This window comes from Takifugu flavidus, chromosome 14 (assembly GCF_003711565.1).
Source record: "Takifugu flavidus isolate HTHZ2018 chromosome 14, ASM371156v2, whole genome shotgun sequence".
Lineage (NCBI taxonomy): Eukaryota > Metazoa > Chordata > Actinopteri > Tetraodontiformes > Tetraodontidae > Takifugu > Takifugu flavidus.
This window is the reverse complement of record NC_079533.1, coordinates 2,163,334-2,190,171: the sequence shown is the minus strand read 5'-3', so window position 1 is coordinate 2,190,171 and position 26,838 is coordinate 2,163,334. Positions and strand designations below refer to the sequence as shown.

The 26,838-nt window shown below is 42.0% G+C and overlaps 2 protein-coding genes and 2 long non-coding RNA genes across 7 annotated transcripts; 2 read left to right on the top strand and 2 right to left on the bottom strand.

The window, feature by feature from the left end:
• Positions 1-987: 987 nt before the first annotated feature.
• LOC130537607 (uncharacterized) lies at positions 988-12,722 on the top strand. The gene is made up of 5 exons (XR_008953659.1): positions 988-1,637; positions 1,721-1,857; positions 9,338-9,527; positions 9,696-9,842; positions 10,011-12,722. It is a non-coding gene; the product is annotated as an uncharacterized LOC130537607 (long non-coding RNA).
• On the bottom strand, positions 4,024-6,888 carry LOC130537604 (homeodomain-interacting protein kinase 3-like). Of its 4 annotated transcripts, none has more exons than XM_057054517.1 (7): positions 6,717-6,888; positions 6,461-6,642; positions 6,256-6,379; positions 6,026-6,145; positions 5,856-5,912; positions 5,604-5,740; positions 4,024-5,491 (listed from the first exon to the last, which is right to left on the bottom strand). In XM_057054517.1, exons 1-7 carry the CDS (start codon positions 6,774-6,776, stop codon positions 5,128-5,130), a joined length of 1,044 nt encoding a protein of 347 aa, XP_056910497.1. In that variant the 5' UTR covers positions 6,777-6,888; the 3' UTR covers positions 4,024-5,127. The 4 variants fall into 4 exon arrangements, with proteins under 4 accessions (XP_056910497.1, XP_056910498.1, XP_056910499.1 ...); XM_057054518.1 differs by having other exon boundaries at positions 6,259-6,379; XM_057054519.1 differs by having other exon boundaries at positions 6,256-6,400; positions 6,484-6,642.
• A 1,458-nt stretch (positions 12,723-14,180) lies between the features above and the next one.
• LOC130537602 (TRPM8 channel-associated factor homolog) lies at positions 14,181-22,936 on the bottom strand. Its single transcript, XM_057054514.1, is given in 13 exon segments — positions 14,181-15,135; positions 15,221-15,334; positions 15,410-15,630; positions 15,738-15,974; positions 16,066-16,276; positions 16,343-16,437; positions 16,531-16,705; positions 16,780-17,081; positions 17,165-17,450; positions 17,619-17,835; positions 18,001-18,076; positions 18,079-18,663; positions 22,856-22,936. Coding segments are annotated over 12 exon segments (2,736 nt in total). The 5' UTR covers positions 18,638-18,663; positions 22,856-22,936; the 3' UTR covers positions 14,181-14,892.
• LOC130537608 (uncharacterized) lies at positions 21,244-24,974 on the top strand. The gene is made up of 3 exons (XR_008953660.1): positions 21,244-21,656; positions 24,498-24,551; positions 24,606-24,974. It is a non-coding gene; the product is annotated as an uncharacterized LOC130537608 (long non-coding RNA).
• The last annotated feature ends 1,864 nt before the right edge of the window (positions 24,975-26,838 follow it).

The window sequence follows — 26,838 nt, the reverse complement described above, 5'->3', positions numbered from 1 at the left end:
TGAAGAGAATCCTTAAATTAGCTCTTAGTGACATCCACAACTTCTCGGCCAACAGGGTAAACCAAGTCCAGAATCCAGGAAGTTCTAGTATAATTTAGGAGCTCTCTGAGTGCCTCTGATAATCTGTGAATACCTGCCTTGATTCTCTGAGCTGAGACAAAAACAATGAAAACCGTTTAAGCTTTAAATGAGTGAGAGACACTTGAACTGACTCGAGAGCCTCCAGTTTACAGTTCGGACTCTCCAGTCCAGAACAGAGAAGCTTCACTCCTGAATCCCGCAGTTCGTTTTGACTCAGGTCCAGGTCTCTCAGGTGGGACGGGTGGATCGGGTTGGACGTCAGGGCTGAGGCCAGATACTCACAGTTGATCTCAGATAAGTTGCACTTGGAGAAGCTAAACAAAGAACAAATGTAACATGTGAGTTGTAATCAGATGTGCTCAGCTTTGCTCAGTTAAATAGAAACATAATTGAAATCATCCCAAATTTGATCCTGAAATGATCTGGGCCTGTATTTATCAAGCTTCTTAGAATTCTTAGAGTCTGGGGAAAAGCTTCACTGAAAGCTACACCCAAAAGCAGTGGTTGGCTGTCAGGGCCTGCAAGGCCTTCTCTGCTGGCCTAAAAATATCTGAATCACAGACTGATGTTAATTGTATTTTGTCCATGAATACGTATTAAATAATTCCAAATGGTCTGTCTGCTTCCTTTCATTGCTAGCCTGGTTGCGCTGCTTCCAGACGTGTATTTTCATATTTAAGCATTTAACCAATCACATTTCAGCCTTTATTTGTTGCCAGGGTCAAAGAAATCTGCCTGGAGGCCTTCACAATTAGTTCTGCTGTAGCATAAAATAAATGTCAATCAAACTGTTGCTTCAGCCAATCAGATTTTGAGTCGGCGACACCTAGGCCTTCTAGCAGACGTACGGAAACGTCAGTGTATTCACACGCTTTGATTGGACAGTGAGAGAGCGCACGAGCCAGAGCTAGCAAACTGCATCTGTAGGGAGCTGCACAAGCAAAGATATTGTTGTGTTGATTTAATAGCTGTTTTGTCAACCCACAATGGCTGAAGTAGGAGAAGAAATGGATTTGGTCGCTGATTTACTGTCAACGCCATTTTCAAGATGGACTTTTCAAGAAAAGCTGGACATTGTTAAGCAAGGTCGGGCAACTCCGAAGTTAGCAAGCCTGTCACAACCGGGAAAAGGATTTGTCCGCCACTTTCAGTCCACTAACTACGAGCGGTACTCCGGGCTCACAGGCTCCGAGGAACGCTGCTAATTGTCTTGCTGGGAATGCTTGTTATTTGCCACTGATCGACATGGTGTTTGGAGCCACACTGGATTTGTAAATTTGACTTGCCGAACCTATACACATTTTTGTGTTTGGCGGTGACCATCCCCGTGTCTACTGCTTCTGTTGAACGGACATTCTCAGCCCTAAAGCGAATTAAAACCTACGCCAGAAATACGATGGGGCAGGCTCGACTTTCAGCATTAGCTTCGATGGCGATAAAAAAAGGACTTCTTGATGGAACTGAAACGCACGGATAATCTGCACAACAGAGTAATTGAAATCTTCTTGAGGAAAGAAAGGAGGATGGATTTTGTGTACAAATAATCAGGATTTTTGGTGAGTAAAATGTTGCTATATTCCTAAATAACATTGCAATTTTATCAGGTTATTTTTGATGCTTTTTTTTATGTGTGTCGCAGCTGTACCTGCAGTAGAGGTTTTATAGCCATAAAATAGTTACTGAGGCTTGGATTGATTCAGACGGAGCACTACTGAAGGCCTAGGTGTGAAATGCACGGCCCGCCACTGCCCAAAAGTCATCAAGCGTCACACTTGGGTAAGACTGAATCTTAATTGTTGGTCTCAGAGCAGAGTTATGGAATTTCCAGGAGGACCAGTCACTTATCTTAGAAATACCTCAGTGAATACTTAAATGGACAAGGGGAGTGTATATATATATATGTAGATATATTGTGTACATATATTGACAATCATATTGAATCTAATATAAACCTTCCTTTATTTTTTTCAATAATTGAATTCGACAACTCACTTGAAACTGTTAATTGAGCGGATCTATATGCTGCGGCCACAGTCCACCAAACTGAAACCACATGGAATCCGAAAGAAAATCAAACTGGAGAAAAGACAACAGACTTTTTATGTCAAGTTAATTGAGGAAAAGAAGCTGATTATTGAAGTACAGCCAAACGCTTACAATCCATGACAAGGAAAAAACATCCACGAGAAGATGTTGCGAATCAAAAAGAAACGCTTCTTAAGCCTTCCACTGCCTCTCACCATCTATGTACCGTAATGGTAAAGAATAAAAACACAAGTGGAAGTGCAGCTCTCCTACATCAAAACCAACTTCTACTGGCAAATACCAACCACTTAAGAGACCCTTGGAGGTCTGGGGGACTAAGACTGATTCTTACGCTTGAGAAGTTTGATAAATAGCCTTTATTCTTAAGTTGGAAAGTCCAGCTAAATCTCTAAAGCGTCATGCTCCCGTGTTTTTGCTGCTGTTTCCTCTACAGACAGCTAGATAATAATAATGTCTGAAACAGCTAAAGCATTTAGAACTTTGAAGTCGCATCTTGTGGCGACCGTAGAGACTGGCTGTTAACAGGGATCTCCACTGGAACAGGTTCAAGATTGCAGCTGTGAGAATCTGCCACTGGTGGATGCTGAGGTTGTGATTGCCTACTTCCCATGCACAAATCGAGGGTGGTATAATGGTAAAGCATAGCAGTGAGGAGACCTCCTGATCGTGCTTGGAAGAGTTGCTAATTCACTCCCGGCCGGCATCAGCTGTGACAGCCTTGATGCAATTGGAGAGATCAAGGCAAACCAGGAAGATATTGCTGTCAAAGTTCCATTTCTTGCCATGTTAAATTTTTGTGCGCAACCTCTGGCCCACAAAATGACGGACAACTGAGGCACGCTCTGGTCATACAAATAGTTGGCAAGGAGACCCAGCAGACAAGTTTTCCTTGTAGGACTAAGCAATAAAAGCAAAGCCACTCCAACCACTGTCCCAGACTGCCGCAAAAGCCTGCTGTTTAGCTGCTGCTGCTGCTGCTGATAAAGCATAGACATGGGTCCTTAACACACATTAAAAGATGATGATTATGATGATATAATTAGATGGAGCAGTAAACTGATGTGCAGCATCTCCATCAAGGGTTTAAATGGCCCAGACATACTTTGGATCCTATTGGGAATACCAGGTCTGGTGTCTCTATTCTTCTTGAGCCTTTGTACAATATTTAATTTAGCTCGGCCTCTCTTCAAAAGCCTGCACACTGCATATATATACGTAGAAAGAAACCCATACCAGTGCTGGGCTATTGAGAACTGGTGACATTTTTTTTAGTTACCCTTAAGTTAACCAGGTTAGTCCCATTTAGATGAAGAATCTCAATGAGACTATCAATCTTTTCTGTGACCCCCCCGGTTTGCCTCTCCTTGGGCAAGACAGTCAGCAGCAAAACTAACAATACACATACTGTACATGGAGTCTTCTTTCAGAATTAAGGCATTAGACATTAAATATTAAACATTAAAACTATTAGTAATATTTTTTATCAGAAATAGATTTTGTTAGCCACTTAATACATATTTTAACCACATCCATCTTTAACAAGCTGCACACTTTCCGATGAGTGATTTTCAGGGTTAGACAGCTTCTCTCTGAGTGAGCGTCTTGTTTAGCTACAAAGGAAGACATTATTTGAAATCTCTTCTCCATCTAGAGGAGTAGAAAGATACATATTTGTTTTAATTTGTACACATTTGCCTCTACATATTTCCACTAATTCCAAATATATGTATATACATATTTATTTACCATATTTTCACGACCGTAAGGCGCACTGTTTTAATAGGCGCAGTCTCAGTTATGAGTGCTATTTCTGTATTTATAACATACATAAGGCGCACCGTATTATTAGGCGCATTCTGAAACATACAGTAAAAAATGGCAACAGAAGTAAAACAGTGAGTTTCAACACATTTATTGAACAAAATATGAATTCTTCCGCCACAAAACCATCAAAGTTTTCTTCTTCTGTATCTGAATTAAACAGCTGCACTATTTCAATGTCCAACATCCCAAATTCCTCTTCTTAATCATCTGAATTAGACTCACCGACCGGTTCCGGTTCAGCGTTTTGTGAAAGCTCTTACAATACATGAAGACGGTATCATAGCTCATGCGTTCACAATCCACCCGCATATGGTGGCATAACTTGCCCGCCGCTGCCTCATAGTCTTTGTGAAGGAGTGTTCGCCCTCCGTCATCCAGCACTCTGTCCGTTTCCGTGGCAGCCGAGAACCACGGTGAACGACGACTTCTCGTGCCCCATTGTGCGTATCGCCACCGTGCTGGTCCCTTTTACTCCATTTTGTGGGTCAAAGGGATGTTAAAATTCGGAGGGATCTCATCCATGTTGGTGATGTGGCTGGGCGCGGTTATCTTGTCGCGGCAGTAGGTGCAGAAGATGACCACCCTCTCCTGGTTAGGGTTAGGGTTAGGGAAGATGGCCACCCTCTCCTGGTAATCCGCCGGCAGCCGCTGCGCAACAGTTGTCCTTGCACGTATGGACAGATGCCGCCTCCTCATAAAGCAAAAACACTAAGATTGCTCGATTGCCATTTTCAGCCACATATTCGATGGCCTGCAGTTTAAAGTAAGCCTCATTCAGACGCGTCTCGCTTGACCGGCGCCAGTTTAGGGGATCCTTACGCGTAGGTGTGTCGCTAATCGATTACCGGAGCGTTTACCGTAGTGCACCCACCAAAGGCGCACAACAGATTTTGGAACTTAGTCCACACACAAGGTGCTCCATATTATAGGGTGCACTGTCGATTTTTTAGAAAATCTCAGTGTTTTAGGTGCGCCTTATAGTAGTGAAAATACGGTATATTTATTTGAATGTGCCAATTTATTGTTTGATTTTTTGTAAACACTTTATGGTCTTGAAAAAACAGAAACTACTGTTTAACATAATGAAATCAGCTTCCTTTATTATAATTCAGGGTGAATATGCAATTGAAAGACCAGATGGGACTGTACCCCAAACATATTTGTTCAGGGAGTCTGTTAATTTTTCTCTCCTTTACTGCTTCTGTATTGCCTTCTTCTTTTCAAAGCTTTTTGGCTGATCCTGGGCACGGCCATCGAGGTGGAGCAATGAGGCCCACCATCCATCCCATCAGGCAGCCTTGGAACAATGGAACTCCCAGCATTTATTTGTGTGTCCTTTCGTGGTGTCACCTTTAACTGAATTTTAGGCCGCTTGGAGTCGTGAAAGGTTGGGTCATCATCTTTAGAGCAATGAGTTCTTTTCCACCCTGTTTTTAAATGGCTCTCTTTGTTCTGCTGGGGGTTTTCACAATGTGACTGTAAAGTCTGTCCTTTTTCCTTGATGGCAGTAACCTCTGGCTCTTTAGAGGTTGTCCCCACCCTTCAAGACAACAAATACTTGACTTAAATAATTATCTGAGATCCTGCAATTTTTTCAAATGGATAAATCAAGGCTTTTAGGACTGAAATGAATGATCTTTGTGTAGACTTACTCAGTGTTTGTGAGAAAACTATGTTGCAACAGTTGAGCTGGGGTAATGCGCGTAGCAGGATCAAGGTCAAGCATTTTTTTTAACATGTTAACAAAACGACTAAGTTCTGGATTTTCGCTGCCTTTATTAGGGAAGGCCTGGAACAAAAAAAAAAATTAAAGTAGTTAATTACCCTGTAAATATATTCTTTATGCTATTGAGAAAGTGTTGTTCCATTGATGTGATAAACAAATTAAAACTGGAAAAACATACGCTTAAAATGTCATCCAAAGAATCCAGAAGCAAATGTCCTCCTCTACTGTAGCCTGTCTAAACAGATAACAGAAAATGAGTTAAGGACAATAAAATAAACATTCCTACCTATTAATTTGGGAAAAAATGAGAGACGGTAAGAAATATCTTAGACAAACTACCACAGATACCTTTAGTTTCCATGATCGATTCCATGGGCACACGCTTTTCTTAAAGTATTGCTTTGTTTTTTTCCCTGCATCCAGCATTCGATTTGGCGGTTGACCGAATAGCTCCACTATGTACCTCATCTGTGGGTAAAGAAAACACCACATCACAATATTCACCAAAAAAAGTTTATGTTGCAGAAAAGTTCGAAGAAAGGAATGAAGTAAACTACAAATACTACAAATATACTTACCACATCAAACTCATTGTCCCCATCAAACAGCCGATTCCCAAGATGTAACATTCCAGCCAAACAGCCCAGAGTCCACATGTCGACAGCCTCTGTCAAAGGAAGACCCAAAAGGACCTCTGGAGACCTATAAAAGGGTGTTAATTTGCTTTTTACAGTTGGTTATTTATAGACTTTCATGATTTTAAACATTTGTAAAAATAATTACCTGTAACAGAGAACCTGTATAACTGAGCCCTGTGGTATACTGGATGCAACCCTGGCAACGCCAAAGTCGATGAGTTTGATTTTGAAAGGCTGCTTTTCATGGTCCACTAGCATAATATTGTCCAGCTTTATGTCACAATGTGCTAGTCCCACGCTCCTCAGAGATTGAAGTGCAATTGCAAGCTTTAAGTGAATAAAACATTTTCAGAATTAGATCAAAGGGCTATTAATAAAAAAGGAAGTGCAGCGAGACTTACCTGTTGGACAATAAATCTGATTGCTTTTAGAGGCAGAGGACGAAAATTGTTCTCCGCCATGAAGTCAAAGAGACTTTTGTCCAGGTATTCAAAGACAAAACAGAAATATCCTCTGTCAAAAAAGGCTGCATGAATCTTGACAATGTTGCATATTTCCGGATCCAGACTTTTGAGCTTTAGCAGGGCTTGTATCTAAGGAGACAAATGTCAAGGTTCACCTTAATTAAACCATATACAAGGGCAAATAGGAACAAAAGTTGCTATTACATACTTCCTTCTCTACACGATCATAGTAATCTCCTTTTTTCTTTATGACTTTGACTGCCACAGTCTTGTTGTCTTTCAGTCTTATACATTTGACTACTTTGCCAAATGAACCCTCTCCCAGAATGGACTGCACCTGATAATTGGTTTGTCTGGAATAGAGTATGTTTCCAATTTCCACGATGTTGTCCTCGTATGTGGATGGATATGGACAGCAATGTTGGTAGCTGATATGTTGGAAGAGAGGAGAAAAAAGATTAAGAGAAGTCTCCTTTTCAATCAAAATGGAGGACAGAAACTCTAGGGAAACACTTATCTCATGACAAGTTGTAGTCATTATTAATTATCCAGCATAACAGGCAATTTATTAAGGTTGTCTTCAGTATCATTGATCACCTTAAGCTTACCCTCACTGCACAGTGCTCCATTTACCAAAGGACTAAGCCAACCTAACAACTGTATCCAAAGATATAAGATGCCTGATATTTCTCACCTTACACCATTAAAATAACCCATAATTTCTAGTTTTGTTGCAGAAACTTTATAAGCTGCTTCATTCATAAAGCTGCAGTAGAACAGCAAAAAATGGGATATACAGGACTTCTGGTTGATTTGGGGACATGGGTCACATTTTTTGTAGATCTTGTCTGCCAATTTTGTCTACCTATATCTGTTGTCACTCTATTCTCAAAACAAAATTATTTCATGTTCATTTCCAAACAGCAATATCAAACTTTTCACCACGCCTCATGTGTGTGCGAATTGTCTTGATTTTTTGTGCATGGGTAAGGGTATATAATAAAAACATAACTTGTCCAATGCTCAGACCCTAAAAAACTCGTTACAGAGAAAGTCAATCAGATCCACCATTTTGCCAAAAACCTCTCTACAAGGCCAGACATTTTATTTTTAGCCAATGTAAATTTCCTTGCCAAATAATTGAATTGATCAAAATTACCCGTATGCCATCTTTTGTGTAGTGCTGAGTAGAATGTTTGTTATGACTCTATAAACCAGAATATTTCCAAGCAGAATGAAAGAGCCAAAGTTATTCCTATTTTAAAACCTCCTGGCAAACATGTAATGTCAAATTGTAGACCGGTTTCTCTATTACCCCAATCCTCACAAATACTGAATAAAATGACCTATGTTAGACTCTGTCCTTTCATACCAAAGCACCAAAGGTTTTTTTTTTTAATATATTTGTCTATCATGTTCAAAGATCAAAGACATGATATCCCTTTACCCACAATCCCTCTGTCACCCATTGTCATTTTATGAAGTACTGGTAAATTTAACAATAGAAAACTGTGTGATAGTAGACTCTCCTCTCCCCCATAGACTTCAATGGAAAATGACAAAATGGAGGGAAAATCCAAATCTCAAAGCCCACTCGAGGCTGTATTGTAATTAACAGCTCTTATTTTAATTAACTGTTTAGTTTTTGTTTTAAAGGTTTTATGGGCAAAACTTAAGGGTACATATGGGTTAAATGTAGCGTCTCTTAAGACCCCGCGTCCACATGTGTGGACATCACATTTTGGGCTAGATTACCACAGTAATTAATTCTGCTTAACTGGGGCCTAATGGCCACATATGTGGATACTTACACCACCTCCTTGTTGTGTCAGAAGAGTACTACACTATACGGTGAAAATTCAAAATGGTGGAGAGCACATTCGAAAATTCAGGTAGCCACTCCAAACACAAATATCGACCAGGTAAGAAGTCCAGACAAATTTAATGGCTTATTCTTGTTTAGATTTGCATATAAGCATTGTAAGTTTGCTATGGCATGCAAATTTGACAAAGTTTAGTAAAAGTAACGATGTAATATGCTGCTAAACACGATGTACACATATGTGTACAGAGGGACCGAAAATGTTATTTTTAGGGGTGGGTAAGTGAAGCCTCACGAAGCACTGAGGCTTCACCACTTTCCTAACAATTGTGTCGAAAAAGATTCAAAGCTTCGAGACTTCAGTGATGGGGACATCTGGTGGACAACCGAAGCCGTAGAAACCTCCAAAGAGCATGACTGAAGCACTGGCACTGTTTCAATCCCATGACGCTATTGTGTGGTCATCCAGGTGTTTTGTTCATTCATACCAAATAATGATTATATTCCCATTACAATAAAATATGCAGATACTCCCCCCTTACTCTAAAAGATAAAGATAATGGTTTGTCATTTGTCTTATGTTTGATTTGGAATGATTTTTCACAGAAGCAGAACAGTTATTTGTCCTCACAAACTCTAGAACATCGCTTATTGGTGGTACTCGCCATGAAACTTGCCAAAATACTCTCACTCTTCAAATCTCTATATCCTCACAAACCAATAATTTTATTTCCAGAGCGTTTTTCTCTGCAAAGAGCACTGGAATTACTCAGTGCAATGGATGGAGACACGTCAGATTTAGAAAATTTGTCTGACAATGATGATGACATCCTGGATGCCAATTATCAACCCCAACCTCAGGAGCAAAGCAGCAGTGAGGATGAGAGCAGTGGTGATGAGTACCCCATTCCACAGCCCACTGAGGGGTACATAAACGTCTCCGTGGTGAAGATAATGGTTAGCCAAGACTTAGTGGATATTTGTTTATTTTAGGGCTTCAGGGCTAAGTAAATGTTTTAGAGGAATACATAAAGGTACAGCACCATTCAATGTTTCTAGCAAAATGCCAATTCGCAACACTTGTTGACATTCAGGGACAGGTACAGTTTCAGGCTATGGCGCTGCCAGATCCCACACTCCCAGAAGTAGCTGTCAAACTCGGCATATTGAGGCTGATGGCTCAAATGATGGTCCAGAAGAGCCAACAACAGGACCAAGCCCTCAGGGACAATCTTATAAAGGTAATAATAATAATGGTTCTTATTTTGGCATGCCTTGAAGGCAAATCCTAAAATTTCATATAAATGTTCACTCAGATTCAACTATGTTATGTACCAATACCTCAGTGAATTGCTTGTGTGAGTCACTTCACAATAAGCACAATTTGTATTTTGATTCTTTTTGTGCAGGACGTGGAATGCGCTGGAGGGCAGCTCCATTGATGCCAAACCTTGTAGAGTTTGAGAATGAGGATGAAACTGAGCATGACCGAAATAGCTGGACCCCACTGAACTATTTAGAACAGTATATAGATCGAGATTTAATGAAAACGATAGCAGATTGCACTAACACTGTGTCACTGAGTAGGAGTGGGGACCTATTCAAAACATCAGTCGATGAGATTTACTATTTTGTTGGTGCCTGTATTCTGTTGTCCTGTGTCCCATACCCAAAAATGAGAATGTACTGGTCCAAATCCCTCAGAGTCACTTCTATCACTGACAGATTCACTCGGGACAGATTCTTCAAGCTGAGGCAATCATTAAAAGTCCTGATTGATGATGACCTAAGACCTGAGGAAGCGTGACAAATTCTGGAAGGTGCAACCTTTTCTGGATAGGATTTTGCAAGGCTGCAGGTCTCAGACTCGGCCTGAATGTGTATGGATTGATGAACAGATGTTTCCTTTCACAGGAGCCTGTCCATGTAGGCGGTATTTGCCAATGAAGCCGAACCCTGTTGGCATAAAGAACTTTGTTTGTGCCACAACAGATGGCATTGTGCTGGACTTTGATCTTTATCAAGGTTCAGCTGCATTGCGTGAGCAGGTCGAAGAACCAGAGGGTCTGGGTTTGGGAAGTTTAGTCATGGCTCATCTGTGTCAAACTCTGCATCGTGGCACAAAAGTGTATTGTGACCGGCTCTTCACAAGAATCCAAGGTGCGGAGCAAATGCTGAAGAAGGAGCTGTACATGACTGGTACAGTAATGAAGAACCGGGTCACTGCAGCAGTGCAGAAGTTACCTACTGATAAAATCATGCAAAATGCAGGAAGAGGTACTTCAAAAGAAGTTTCTACTGAAGATGGACAGTTGTGTGTCGTGAAGTGGTTTGACAAGAAACCAGTTCTCATGATATCTGCTGTTCATGGTACACAACCTGAAGACATCTGCCAGCGCTGGGACAAGAAACGGAAAAAATATGTGTCTGTCTCCTGACCAAGCATTGTCCGGGAGTACAACCTCAAGATGGGTGGAGTTGACTTGATCGACAGAATGATCAGTTATTATCGCATGAGCAGCCGTACTAAGAAGTGGACAATGAGGATGCTAATGCACTTCACAGATCTGGCTTTAGCCAACAGCTGGCTACTCTATCGCAAAGATCTGACAACATGTGGTGCACCAAGGAAGAGCATCATGCAGTTCCTGGAGTTTCGCATGGAAGTGGCCAGGACCTTCTTGGCCCAGCATCACAGTCAAGAAGATGATGCAGAGTTTCCAGAGCTGTCAGAGGGAGGGCGTCCAGGAAAAAACGTCCAGTGATGGCAGTGCCCCATGTGTCTGTCCGCAGGAGGGCTAATGCACATCTCTCAGAGATGATCAGCATGAAGAATGCAGCACGATGCAGAGCGGCAGGCTGCACAGGGAGAACCCGAGTGCTTTGTGTGACCTGCAAGGTGTTCTTGTGCTTGCAAACCGAGCGCAACTGTTACGTAGAATTTCATACATAGATGTGACAGACATATGACGTGTTATTTTGTTTTGTTTTTTGGGCTGTGATGTTTAAAACATGTTTAAAACTATGTTTGTATGTGTTATCAATAATGTGTTATTATTGTCATTACAGTCTAACCTGTATTCAGGATTCAAATAAAGAGTTTTTCATTCTATTACACAAAAACTTTATTATTGATTTTATTGTGCTTTATGGAAATTCAGACCGAGTGTACACATATGTGGCCATAATTTTTCTCTAAAACTACATCATGTCAAAAGATGATGCTTAGTTTTTATACTTATCAGGTTCCAATAAGTCCAAATAGCAAAGAGAAATAAAAATTGCATATCAAACAAGAGCTCGGGGCTTAAGACTGTTCATCAAGGTGTTATATTAACGTCAGCCGCTCAGTGGCAGGAGAAAGACAGCAGCAACATTGTAAAGTGGAGAAGAGAGGAACACATGCCCTTTGCTGAACTGTGATCACAGTGTTTTAGATCCACGTATCCCTTCCTCCCTTAGTTGTGAAGACCTTATGAGCTTCTTCACTGATAAAGTTCTAGCTATCAAAGAGAAAGCTAACCAGGCCATCCCAACAACTGGACCATCACCAGATGTGCTGACTGTCGGAACATACAGGTTCTCCAACGAGCCCTTAAACTCCTTTACCCCTATATATTTTTCTGAGGCATCTTCGCTAATTCAGAAATCAGAGTCCACTACATGTCCCATCCCAACACACCTGTTGGAGGATGTTTTGCCAATGATAGGCAGTTCTATCCTGGACCAGATCAATTGTTCTTTAGTGACAGGTTATGTACCCCAGTCCTACAAGGTGGCAGTGATTAAGCCGTTGCTTAAAAAACCATCACTGGATCCTGCTGTGTTAGCAAATTATAGGACGGGGTGTTTGTCTTGGTGTGCTTTGATGGTTGTTTTCCTTGTTCCTGCTCTGTTCCTCTCTTTCTCCAGGGGCCCTGGTGGAGCCACTTTCCTGCAGCTGTGGCTGGTGACAGTCATACCTGCGGCCAATTGTTAATCAGCTGGCTATTTAGGCCCTGGGCTCCTGTTCACCAGTGTGGGATTGTTTTGTCAGTTCTTACCCTTTACCGAGATTTAAGATTTGTAATCATGTCTCATTCGCTGCTCAAGGTCACCATGCCTCCCTCCTTTGGAGAAGGAACGAGCAGGATTTTTTCCCTGTGCTGAGTGTGATTTCCCCCCGCAGCGCTCGTGGCTTCTTTTGTTTTCAATAAAGCCTTTTGAGACTTAGTTGGCTGTTTCCTGTCTGCATTCGGGTCTTTGTCAAACTAAATCTTAACAGCGGGTCTTTTATCCCGGCCAAAAAGTACTGTTGCTGCATGCAAGCCAGTTGGTGACTAAATGGCAATGGACTATATGAAATCAGTAAACGTGTGTTGACGGAGTTCCAGGTGTGATAGGATATGGTGCACAAGCGGCTTTTGGTCTGCTCTGTGCAGAAGGAGGACACCATCACGACAGTAGAGGCACCAGAGGTGGACGTATTACACGTGTCTCTCGTCCACCAAGCAGAGGTGAAACCCCTGCTTGACCAAGAGCTCTTCAGAGAGACACCAGGTTTCACCTCACTGGGTCAACATAGGATTTGTGTTAACGCTGGCTTTCCAGCGTTAGATAAATTTGTCTTTGCCAGCGGTAACCTGAGCTTTCAAAAGGGTGACAGGGTCACCCAGGAGGAGAACACCATTTGCTTTGGTTTTGATCACTCACCGCTTGTTTGATTCACTCCTGGACCTTTTGTTCTGTTTGATTAACCTTTTATTCAGAGTTTTCTCTATTCTCTACTGTCTGCATTTTCAGGTCCCATTCTTGTGCTTCCGATCGATTCTTAACTGAACAATCTGGCCACAATGGGACCAGCAGACAGTGAGTCTTGTCAGCACGGATCAGCTTGTCACTAATTGGTTAACACGATAAAGTCCCAACAGATTTTAAGATCCCTCCAGGAGTGCTGCCTGTATATTAGCTGAGAACTTGGTTCCCAAATGCCAGCACCATTTGTTGTCCAGCGCAGCTCACTAGCCTCTCATTCCAATTCCCAGCAGCTACTCCAGTGAGGACAGTGCAGTAGTTTTTTGTTAGAGTGCTCTCTTGTTTTTGACTTACAACCATTAACTTACTCCTCGGATAATGCCAAGATAACGTTTTCAACGACCTATAACACGTATGTGACAGAACTCGGGCAGGTTTTCGATCACCTGGTTCATGGTGGCAAAGCAGCAAACAGACTTTTTAGTTTCCGCTAGAGCTTAGCTTCACTCGCTTGCACCATTAAATTTCAGCAGAAAGTAGTTGGAACGATACTGCACTTCGAGGGGTGTTTATGAGAAGGTTAAATGAGGATTTATAGGACAAATTAGATTTGTCCACTTCCTTGCATCATGACCAACCGGGCCAAAAGACTGACAAAAGTCAAAGCGTGTAGGAGCACTGGCAAGTTAACCCCTTAACAACAGCAACAACAACAACAACACACCTGAAATGAAGCAGAATTACATCGCTGGTTCTAATAAAATCATTCTAATAAGGGAGCAACAGACTCCACGCAGGCTCAGATTACTCCCCTCAATCAAGCACAAATGACTCAAAAAGTGATAAGGAGTTAATTAATTCTTTATTAGCCTTGTCTTGATTAACAGAAAAGACAAATAGGATTGTAATGATATCAGGTAAGGCAGCAGACTACATGGGGATTAAGACATTTAAGACATCCACCAAAGATTATATTTCACCCTGAAGCCGCACAAGTGTTGTCTAATATAATTATCACCCTAATAAGCACCTATTATTGCATTATTTCTAGGTCCTCACCACCAGGGAAAGCAAAACCCAACTTTATGATAGAATTTTTATGAGGTTAGACGATGAGCTGACAAATCTCAATTAGATTATATGTCAATTAAATCATCAAAACTTTTGCACTTTTGAAACCCCCCCTCTCATCCTCATAATTGAGGGTGAAAAGTTGAAGAACCTCGGGCTGTTTTGGGGGTTTCGTACTTGGCTCTGATCCAACCGACTTCATCTGTCATAACCAGGGAATAAAACCAACAAAATGAGTTCATAAAACTGGATTAGATTAAAAGTCTCCCGTGACTAAGTTAAGGCAACAGAGACCTTTTACACCCGCTGCTCAACTGGGGGAGGAAGCAAACAAAGAGGCGGAATATCAGAAAAACCCAAGGATCAACCCCAAACCCATAAAAGCTAAATGGTTAAAAGAAGTTACAAGATCAAAGCTCTGCACTGTTAATCATCAGGAGGCTGATTGATCATCAGGAGGCTGATTGATCACCAGGAGGCTGATCCTCAGTTGTACTGGGCCATGGGGTGGTCGGTCCAGGGGGGCAAATGAGAGAGATCCTCCTCAGTGATCTCCTCGATGGGCCAAGCCCAGGACTTGAAGAATCCAGACAGATTCATTCCCACAACACGGGAGAAGGTTTCAGCATACAGGTTCATCTTTCCCTTGTTGTCGTGAGGAAAGTTGCTCATCTCAAAGTAGCCAGCAAAAACCTTCTTGAAGGCTTCCCAGCCAAACTTTTCCTGCAGCTACAAGAGAGAAGGAGAAGAAAAGCCACATTGTTCATCTTCATGCTTTATGATCAGGGGGAGGGAGATCAGGCAGGTGTCTCACCTGCAGGTAAGTCTCCAGAGCTGTCCAGACACTCCAGTCGCTCAGCTTCCTGCCGTCTGCAACGTATTTCTTCATCCGAGCTTTTCTTTTCTCTGAAGTCAGGTCTGAATGAGCCTGCACCACACAGCATGAGACAGTAACACTCGGAACAACAGAAAATTCCAGTAGACCTCAAGAACAGCCTGATACCTCTGTTCTCTTAATTCCCAGCAGTTCCTCGTGCACGTACACTGACCACAGGTTGCAAGTACACTGAGTGGTGTGTGGTGGGAATTCCCAGCAGCTCCTCTGTTGGTTGTGTCCCAGTTCATGAATGGGACCCCACATGCCCCCAGCAATCTTCGTGGTGTTGGTGATGAGGTAGGCGGTGGAAGTCTGTCCCATGATGGGATAGCCGGCATGCATCCACCCTGTTTGTCCAACAGACGTGGGATGAAGACTTTAGTGCTTCCATGTGGGTGGTGGGAAATGATCTACGTTACCTGGCTCCTGTTCGATCGAACCCTGACACGCTTACCATGAGAAATCTGCACATCAATCACGATGCGTTCCTTGCGAGGAAATTTGAGCGGTTTTGTGGCGAGCTCAACGATGGTCTTCATTATGTTATTCCAGACTTGTGCCAGCTCATCGACCTGCTCAAGGTCACGGACAGCTTTTGATGGCACAGTCAGGATGATGTTGTCAAACTCCAACTCTGCCCAGGGGGATGGAGCCGCACGCCGCTGCGACCAGTCGTCAGCTGTGGTCACAGCTAAAAAGGGAATTATAACCATAAAAACGGGGGTTCGTCCTGTGTAGAACCTCAGAAATATCTCACAGCTTCAGTGCAATCCCAGACTCACCAGATTTATAATATGGTGCGAGCACAGCCTGCTGGACGACCATCTCGACCCCTGTCACTCTGGTTTGGGATGGGGCCAACAGGTAGATGAGACCGCCCCACAGGTTCTGCACCTGCATCTTTTCTGAGGTGATGGGAACTCTTAAATGGACAGACGGGGCTCTAATCAGCTGCTGGTGACTGAGATAGTCTGTTTGACAGCCGATCTGGATCTAAGGAGACATGAAGGTTAGTGGTCTTCTCGCAGCCACAGCTGGACTAGTTTAACAGTCTGGTACCTTCCATCCCTTGTTGACAATTGCTGCTGGTAGGGTCAGATTTGTCTTCATACCAGGTGAGAGGTAGAGACCGGTACTGATCCACTCAAAGCCTCCTAAGACAAATAACAACAGCACCACAGGTTCCAATTTACAATGGAAAAGCAAATGTACTGGGCAGCGGTTGTGCTGGAACGCCATCGTCTCACCTGCTGTGTCCACATTAATCTTGATTCTCTGGCTGTTGACCACTGGTAAGGTTGGGATGTCCTTGATGAGGTGGGGCAGGAGAACATCAGGATCAGGGAAGGCCTTGTACATTTCTGAGCCCATGAACAGAAGGAGGCGGTCTTTGGGACTCTTCACCGGGTTGCTTTTAGACACCTACAACCACAATGACTACAGTCACCGTTCTGAACGGCAGCCTGTCGTTGGGCTGCTTTAGCTCAGCGACTTACCTGCGGCACGCCTGCCTTCACAATGATGTCATAGAGTGCGAGCAAAACCTGCATATAGGACGAGCAGCCATAAGCTCTCATTTGCAAGAACTTGGCGCAGTGGCTGCTCAGCTTTTGAAAAGACTCAATCTGGTGCTGGCTGAGTGCCTTTTCCTCCAAGACGTGACCAGCAAACTGGGATAACATGTGGCGGAAATGGTAGTTGTCCACAATGGCTTGGCTGGATTCAGGGACCTTGTAAATGCCCCCATCAATTTTATCTCCAAGCAGACTCAGGCCCATTTTGTTCAGGATCTTGTTTCCTGGAAAGACGTTTCCCCAAAAGAAGTTTGAGCCTATGGATTGTGGTGAATTTGATTCCCAAAATGAACTTGCATTGTCATACCTGGAAATTCTGTCATTACATTTCCTCCGCCGTATGACCAGTACCAGGCATGTCCACCAATCACTAGGCCTCCTCCCTCAGCAACAAAGTCTTGGATCTCCTTTGCATGAGCACCACTGTATGCCGTTCCCATATAAACACTCAGGTCTTTTCGGAACTTTGTGTACTCGCACGTAAACCCTGACTTGCTGAGAACCGGGACTGCGCGTTTTTCCACAACGCCTACGACTCCGTTCCGGCCTTGATCCAGCCAGCGGATGGCGTTGCTCCAGAAGGTGGACAGGTTCTTTGATTAAAAGCAGGAAGGCAGCAGTTTGTAAATCACATTAATAGAATCACATCAAATATATAAAAGACTACTGATGTTTACGGTATTTCCCAATAAAATATGATTGTGTTGAAGTGAATATCTACAACCTAATAACTTTCATGTAATTTCGAATATTAACTGTACCTGATTGCGAAGACATTCTTCGTGAGAAATAACGAGGACTCTTCCCAGGCCATAGTAGGCTCCTGCCAGAAATGGCCGTCCGTCCTCGGTGGTTCCAATGGGAAAGGCCAGTGAGCCGTGAGGAAGAATCTCAGAAAATATTGATGGTGAACCAACATCAAGCTCTTTAACCCCTTTGAGCAAGAAATTCAGGTCATCGTTGAAGTCCCTGGCCGGTCTGTACGAGATCAAATTCAACAGACGTTGAGAGCATATCCACCAGTTTAGATCAACAGAAATCTTAAAAAAGAATTGACACTGATAAAATGAAAACTGCAGGCGATACCTTTCAGCAAAATGAGAGATTTTCTGATTAAAGGCTTCAGATGTGTGATACACTCACTTCAGAGACATCCAGGAGTATGGGACCTCTGGGGATGGATAGAGTTTCCATTTCACTGAATTTCTCAAGTAGAAGTCCCTGCTACTCCAGACACCTTGTTCCCATCAAAATTAAGCAACGGCTCCACCCCAGGGTTTTTAGAAGACCAATGCCAGGCCTGCCCCCCAATCAAGATTCCTCCTCCGGACTTCATGAATGTCACCAGGGATTTCTGATCTGCTGCTACGCTGTAGGCATCTGTCACATAAACACCAACCCCCAGATCACTCCTAAACCCCCCGACAACTTTCACAGTAAACTTGTATTGGCAGAGCTCGTCAGCAGCCGCTTTAATATTTTGGTGGACTGCAACAGACAAGTTGGCAGATCCATCTCCTCTAAGCCAATTCACCGCATTCTCCACCAGACTGGGAAATTCGGACAAGCAGGCCTCATGACCCAGGACCACTATCCTTCCAAGGCCATAGGTGGAGGCAGCCATTAGGACTTGGCCTTGGCTGTTGATTGCCAAAGGGAAGGCATCACCAACCAGAGCCAGCTCACTAGGAACATAGTAATCTTTGAAGTCCAGCTGAGTCAAGCCTTTGACCAAACGCTTGTAAGCCTCTTCGAAATCTTGGGTAGGTTTGGTGGACATGGTGAAAGTTGATAGAGTTGTTAAATCTGAAAGGGGTAATTACAAAACATTAAATACACTCTAAAAATTGTGACCAATGATTACTTAAAAAAATTATGGCAACAAAGTGACACGTAATATAATTGAGTAGATTTTAATAACTGCAACTTTTAGTAAAAAGTATTGAATAAATTATCTACATTTAAACTAAAACAAGTGCAGGTTAATGAATGCAATAGTTAAAATGTGTTGGATTTATTAATAGTAGCCAAAATGATGAGTTATATACCCAGGAAATATTAAGCAAACACAAATCACTTTCACAAGGAAAATTGATTTATGTTTACTAGTTATCTGAATAAAAGTAATTAAGATTTACTAAATATCTGGGGAAAGATGATTAACTGATTATTTAGCTGAAACTGATTTATATTCATCAGTTATCTCAGCAAAATTGAAAGAAAAGTATTAAATATCTGGACAGAAATAATTGAGATCCACACAATAAAATAAATTATATCTACTTATATTTCAGCCAATTGTTCCTAAACTCAACACATTCACACCGTTATTGTTATACATCTATAACTAAATAAATTGTTTAAATTCAACTTAGAGTTGCAATCACAGGACTTCAAATCCATTCAATAATACTGAATGTCACTATGTTGCCATATTTTCTTTACGTATTATCCACTCAGTATCGTGCAGTCTTGCTACTACAGAGTAACCCAGTTGGTTAACAGATCACCATGCATAAAAGAACAGCAGGTAAACATTTATTTCAAAACTGTCTATAATCATTTTTTACATCTTCACTGCTTGCTAAAATTAAAGTCACATGAGCAATCACATTATTCATTTATTCATATAAATTCCTCAGTGAAAAACCTGGAACATTGGACAGTGTAATCACATGGTACAAGAACAGCTGCCTGTAACAATATAAAGTCCTTCTATATAAAGTATATAAGCTCCACCTGTAGCACTGAAACTTACGTATTTAACAATGCCTATAAAGCAACCATGTGACTGTTCTGACAGTGACTTAACAAGTCTCATTCATTCTGCAAAGGTGCATTTCCTTGAGCTAGTAGCTTATTCTTGAGGCTGTTCACTTTTGGGGACAACTTTGAACAATCCAGCTCGAGAAGGACTTTCTGGAAGACTTCAGACGTATACCTAAGCTCCTTGGGATAGGCAAGGGTCCCTGCATAAATCAGTCCAACAAGCATGGAGCCAGCTCTTGGGAAGGTACCCAGAGCAGTCAGAACTTTCATGCCCTCTATCACAATACCGACGTCATCTGGATCCTCTGATGTACCGGTCCTGATGCTGTAGATCAGGCCTGGCCAACCCGCGGTTCCCGAGCCGCGTGCGGCATTCTGCGCATTCTGGCATTCCTTGCTCACGCGGGAGCAAGGAATGCCAGAAGTCCCACTAAGCAACATGCATAGTAAGAGAAAAAAAGATATTTTAATTATTATATTTTTGTTTGTGGACTTCGTTGAATTGAGAGTTGTGTGTGTGAGACAGTGCACACAATGTTCATTGTTGAAAATGACTGGCCCAATCCCAGTTTTTACAGTGTACCGGTAGATGTGTTTAGATATGTCACACTTTGATACATTGAAGAATGTAATGGTTTTATTGAATAAAGAAAGCAATCAAAAATAAAAGATTTCCATATTACACTAAAAAGTATCTAGAATTACAAGCATATCATCATAAAATAATTCGATAATCAACTTCATGATGCTTAAGTTCCACTCAATGGATGTCCATATTTGCAAAACCGGACCAGAACAAATGTGAGCAGAGTTGTTGCCTGATCACCATGCATAAAAGAACAGCAGGTAAACATTTATTTCAAAACGTCTGCTCCCGCGTGAGCAAGGAATGCCAGAAGTCCCACTAAGCAACATGCATAGTAAGAGAAAAAAATATATTAATTATTATATTTTTGTTTGTGGACTTCGTTGAATTGAGAGTTTGTGTGTGTGAGACAGTACACACAATGTTCATTGTTGAAAATGACTGGCCCGTGGTCTGTGGAGGTCAAATTCTGTCATTATCATGTTGGTGTGTGACATTTACAATAAATCTGGCTAAGCAGAGGTCTGTGTGTGTGTGTGTGTGTGTGAGGAAGGGATGAGGTGATGAGGTGATGTTCATGTGTGCCCATGTGTATGATGTGGCTCTTTGCTGTAACACAGTAAAAAATGTGGCTCTTAGGCTCTGACTGGTTGGCCAGGCCTGGATTAGAAGAAACAAACAGTTAGGAGATAAAAAATATAATAATTAAAATATCTTTTTTTCTCTTACTGTGCATGTTGCTTAGTGGGACTTCTGGCATTCCTTGCTTTGAACAATCCTCTTCAAATCTGGCTTGTATTCAGTTCTTTCACACGGGTGTCGGTCAGAACAGATCGATGCTTTGGTTTCACGTGTTTCAGGGTAGAAAACACAGACTCGCAGACGTGTGTTGACCCAAATATTGACAGGATCTTAAGCGCAGCCCGTTTGACATTGGGCTATTTTTCCATTGGCACACTTTTCCAGAACTCAATGGCCCCTTCCCTTAAAGCAGTGCTTCTCAATTATTTTCTGTTACGCCCCCCCAGGAAGAAGAAAACATTTTGCGCCCCCCCGCCGTGACTATAATTAGTATCATTTGTCTATGAAATTGTTATAAGTACACCTCTGCATAACATTGTATCCTTATTAATATTAAAGAAAACAAAAAAAGAAAGAAATATAGACCAAAGCGGGATGATTGTTGCCAATATTCGGCACGTTTTTGCCATAAAAACTCAAGCGGCTTATCAGCGTGACTGGGGTGTAATGTCTTTAAGTTAGGGTTAGGGTTAACCAGGGTTAGGGTTAACCAGGGTTAGTGTTATCAGCGTGACCGGGGTGTAATGTCTTTAAGTGAGGGTTAGGGTTAACCAGGGTTAGGGTTAACCAGGATTAGGGTTAGTGTTAGGGTTAACCAGGGTTAGGGTTAGTGTTAGGGTTAACCAGGGTTAGGGTTATCAGCGTGCCTGGGGTGTAATGTCTTTAAGTGAGGGTTAGGGTTAACCAGGGTTAGTGTTATCAGCGTGACTGGGGTGTAATGTCTTTAAGTTAGGGTTAGGGTTAACCAGGGTTAGGGTTAACCAGGGTTAGGGTTATCAGCGTGCCTGGGGTGTAATGTCTTTAAGTGAGGCCTTCATTTATTTGGCTTCATGCTGTCCTGCCAACATTTTTAGACACAGGAAACACACCGGTCTTTCTCGTCTCCCACCGTAGTCGCAGTGAAGCCAAGCGCTATAAATGCTTCGTCAGATTTCCTCGTCTTAGCTTTCGTTTGTCTCATTATCTCCGTCTCTCTCCGCCTTTCTTTTCATCACTGTTAAGTATTTTTTCATGCTGTCTCTTGAGGGTTTGTTCACTGCACTTCCTATTTCTTGCTCTGTGTGTGTGCGCGCGGGATGTGCGATTACACTTTATTCTAGTAAAGTAAGCAAAAAAAATAAAAAAAACATGTTCTCCGGGGTCACACGCGGGCGCGCCCCACTATTTGAGAAGCGATGCCTTAAAGCAGGTTTCAGTTGGTCCTCCTCACAAAGATCGATCATCTCCACCTCAGCTGCAGCCTCACCTGTGACTGGCGGGGCTTTAAAACAGTGCGGGGCTTTAAAACAGTGCGGGGCATTTAAAAGGGGCAACGAGGAATGCGATCTGTGGCCTTTTCAGTTGTAGATCGTGGAAGCTTTCGTGCAGGTTTTCCTGCCATTTTGAAGGCGAACTTGACACTAATTGTTTACTCAGAAGATCTCGTCCCTACTGAGAAACTTTGCGGTATTTTCATCTAACGCGCACGCGCTTTTGGAGAAAGACCGTACTGAACTCGTGCGAAGCGAACACGCACATTAAAAAAACACAAACCCAAACTTCGATATGAACGTTAGAGCCGCATGAAACCAGGCAAAGAGCCGCGGGTTGGCCAGGCCTGTCCTAGGCTGTTACACATAGTATAACATTATACTCTAGGAACTGACGTTAAAATAATTGCATTACTTTTATATTTTAATATCATTTTAATGCTAATATAATTTCAAATTGCAACACAGTGAAGTTAACTTGTTTGGAAACTTAACTAGAATCTATGTGGAAGTGACGCGAATTAATGTTCCGCTCCGACAGAAATTTGGTTATAAAATGTTTGTAAAATACCAGCAATTAAACTGTTCTTACCTTTGGGAAACAGCAATGCGTGGAATCTGTCGCAGATGGTGAAATAACGTCGATGTGGCGGGAAGTGACCCAAAATGCACTGGGCTTAAGTGTAAAAAAAAAGTGATTAAAACCAAAAACCTCACAGCTCGTAGAACTGATCAATTTTTTGCATATTTGGCCTTTCTCATAAAATACTATTAAAATGTACGCAGTGTTTTTTAGCTGATTTTATTCAAACAAAACTTAGTAAATTTCAATCAACAATTCATTTAAATTTGTTCAATTTAGCTCAGTTTGATTCACAACTGCACATAGTCTTTTTTATTATGTATACATTATGTTTTTTAATTAATTGTTAATAAATCCCAATCCCAGTTTTTACAGTGTACCGGTAGTTGTGTTTAGATATGTCACACTTTGATACATTGAAGAATGTAATGGTTTTATTGAATAAAGAAAGCAATCAAAAATAAAAGATTTCCCATATTACACTAAAAAGTATCTATAATTACAAGCATATCATCATAAAATAATTCGATAAAATCAACTTCATGATGCTTAAGTTCCACTCAATGGATGTCCATATTTGCAAAACCGGACCGGAACAAATGTGAGCAGAGTTGTTGCCTGATCACCATGCATAAAAGAACACAGCAGGTAAACATTTATTTCAAAACTGTCTGCTCCCGCGTGAGCAAGGAATGCCAGAAGTCCCACTAAGCAACATGCATAGTAAGAGAAAAAAGAATTATATTATTATATTTTTTTTTTGTGGGACTTCGTTGAATTGAGAGTTGTGTGTGTGAGACAGTGCACACAATGTTCATTGTTGAAAATGACTGGCCCGTGGTCTGTGGAGGTCAAATTCTGTCATTATCATGTTGGTGTGTGACATTTACAATAAATCTGGCTAAGCAGAGGTCGTGTGTGTGTGTGTGTGTGTGAGGAAGGGATGAGGTGATGAGGTGAGGTGATGTTCATGTGTCCCATGTGTATGATGTGGCTCTTTGCTGTAACACAGTAAAAAATGTGGCTCTTAGGCTCTGACTGGTTGGCCAGGCCTGGATTAAGAAGACAACAAAATAGAGATAATATAAAATTAATATATTTAAATTTCTTTTTTTCTGTGCGTGTGTTGCTTAGTGGTACTTCTGGCATTCCTTGCTTTGAACCTCTCTTCAAATCTGGCTTGTATTCAGTTCTTTCACACGGGTGTCGGTCAGACAGATCGATGCTTTGGTTTCACGTGTTTCAGGGTAGAAAACACAGACTCGCAGACGTGTGTTGACCCAAATATTGACAGGATCTTAAGCAGCAGCTTTGACATTGGGCTTTGGCTTTTCCATTGGCACACTTTTCCAGAACTCAATGGCCCCTTCCCTTAAAGCAGTGCTTCTCAAATTATTTCTGTTACGCCCCCCCCCAGGAAGAAGAAAACATTTTGCGCGCCCCCCCCCCCCGTGACTATAATAGTTATATTGTCTATGAAATTGTTATAAGTACACCTCTGCATAACATGTATCCTTATTAATATTAAAGAAAACAAAAAAAAAGAAATATAGACCAAAGCGGGATGATTGTTGCCAATATTCGGCACGTTTTTGCCATAAAAACTCAAGCGGCTTATCAGCGTGACTGGGGTGTAATGTCTTTAAGTTAGGGTTAGGGTTAACCAGGGTTAGGGTTAACCAGGGTTAGGGTTAACCAGGGTAGGGTTATCAGCATGACCGGGTTGTAATGTCTTTAAGTGAGGGTTAGGGTTAACCAGGGTTAGGGTTAACCAGGGTTAGGGTTAGTGTTAGGGTTAACCAGGGTTAGGGTTAACCAGGGTTAGGGTTAACCAGGGTTAGGGTTATCAACGTGACAGGGGTGTAATGTCTTTAAGTGAGGCCTTCATTTATTTGGCTTCATGCTGTCCTGCCAACATTTTTAGACACAGGAAACACACCGGTCTTTCCTCGTCTCCCACCGTAGTCGCAGTGAAGCCAAGCGCTATAAAGGCTTCGTCAGATTTCCTCGTCTGAGCTTTCGTTTGTCTCATTATCTCCGTCTCTCTCCGCCTTTCTTTTCATCACTGTTAAGTATTTTTTCATGCTGTCTCTTGAGGGTTTGTTCACTGCACTTCCTATTTCTTGCTCTGTGGTGTGTGCGCGCGGGATGTGCGATTACACTTTATTCTAGTAAAGTAAGCAAAAAAAAATAAAAAAAACATGTTCTCCGGGGTCACACGCGGGCGCGCCCCACTATTTGAGAAGCGATGCCTTAAAGCAGGTTTCAGTTGGTCCTCCTCACAAAGATCGATCATCTCCACCTCAGCTGCGCAGCCTCACCTGTGACTGGCGGGGCTTTAAAACAGTGCGGGGCTTTAAAACAGTGCGGGGCATTTAAAAGGGGCAACGAGGAATGCGATCTGTGGCCTTTTCAGTTGTAGATCGCGGAAGCTTTCGTGCAGGTTTTCCTGCCATTTTGAAGGCGAACTTGACACTAATTGTTTACTCAGAAGATCTCGTCCCTACTGAGAAACTTTGCGGTATTTTCATCTAACGCGCACGCGCTTTTGGAAAAAGACCGTACTGAACTCGTGCGAAGCGAACACGCACATTAAAAAAACACAAACCCAAACTTCGATATGAAGTTAGAGCCGCATGAAACCAGGCAAAGAGCCGCGGGTTGGCCAGGCCGTCCTAGGCTGTTACACATAGTATAACATTATACTCTAGGACTGACGTTAAAATAATTGCATTACTTTTATATTTTAATATCATTTTAATGCTAATATAATTTCAAATTGCAACACAGTGAAGTTAACTTGTTTGGAAACTTAACTAGAATCTATGTGGTGAAGAGAATTAGTTTATATTGTTAGCATCTTTTATCTTATTAGCATGTGTTAGACTATATGTTTTTGTTTTATGTTACAGTTAGTTTAGAAGTTAGGAATACTATATAATCTTTAGTAGGAATACACATAAGCAAGTCAGTTGACCCTTCTTTGACATGAATACTGCTTAGACAGTTGGAGCCAGGCAGACAGGAAATGGTAGACCCTCATCGTAAAATATGACAGCATAATTTACTGGTGATTGATAAGTTCCTGCACAGGAATAAGACCGCTGACCTGGCCATCTGAGAAGACAATGGAGAAGGACTGCACCAACACCAAATGAGGCAGGAAGAAGAAGATGAAGTCACCCAAGAAGAAGGACTGGATTGGACTGAATTAGCATCAATAATTACATATGTCTTTCTATATAAACTGGGTCAAGGGATAGTTAGGTTGTCAGACTTCATGCCCTGACAATTGATTCTGTTGTTGCTAGGGTTATGAACTGGCCCGGAGCTCTGTAATATTTGTATCTTGAATTGATTCTGTTTGCTAAATACATTTTAAAATTGACATTTGTTTACTTGAAGTCTTCATTTAAAGAACACGCGGATTGGCAGTGACACACGAGAGGTATTGCAATCCAACAATTTGGTTACCCCGACGTGATGAAGACAGAAAAGTCATCTGAGGCAAAGAATTCAACAACGGTCACTTCGGAGGACAACTGACGACAAAGGGATCCCTAATAAAAGGTAAGCAGACACCTGTTTAATCAAAAGTTCTGCACATTGGCAATTCCAGAAAATTTGTCGTCACTGTCAATTGAAGTGTCCTAGTTATAAATTCCAGATACAAATATAGAAAATATTGAAATGACTGCAGGAATTACGGTTAGAGTCCGTAAATAAGAACGGTTCGCGTCCGTTAGTAAGCGCGGTTCGAGTCCGTAAATAAGTACGGTTCGAGTCCGTTAGTAAGTGCGGTTAGAGTCCATAAATAAGAACGGTTCGAGTCCGTTAGTAAGTGCGGTTCGAGTCCGTAAATAAGAACGGTTCGAGTCCGTAAATAAGAACGGTTCGAGTCCGTTAGTAAGTGCGGTTCGAGTCCGTAAATAAGTACGGTTCGAGTCCGTTAGTAAGTGCGGTTAGAGTCCGTAAATAAGAACGGTTCGAGT

Coding starts and splice junctions, on each gene's coding strand:
- LOC130537604 (XM_057054517.1), bottom strand. CDS start 6,776: ATGGCGGAGAACAATTTTCGTCCTCTGCCTCTAAAAGCAATCAGATTT. Junction 6,643..6,716: donor TCAGATTTATTGTCCAACAG/GTAAGTCTCGCT, acceptor ATTCACTTAAAG/CTTGCAATTGCACTTCAATC. Junction 6,146..6,255: donor GGGACAATGAGTTTGATGTG/GTAAGTATATTT, acceptor CTTTACCCACAG/ATGAGGTACATAGTGGAGCT.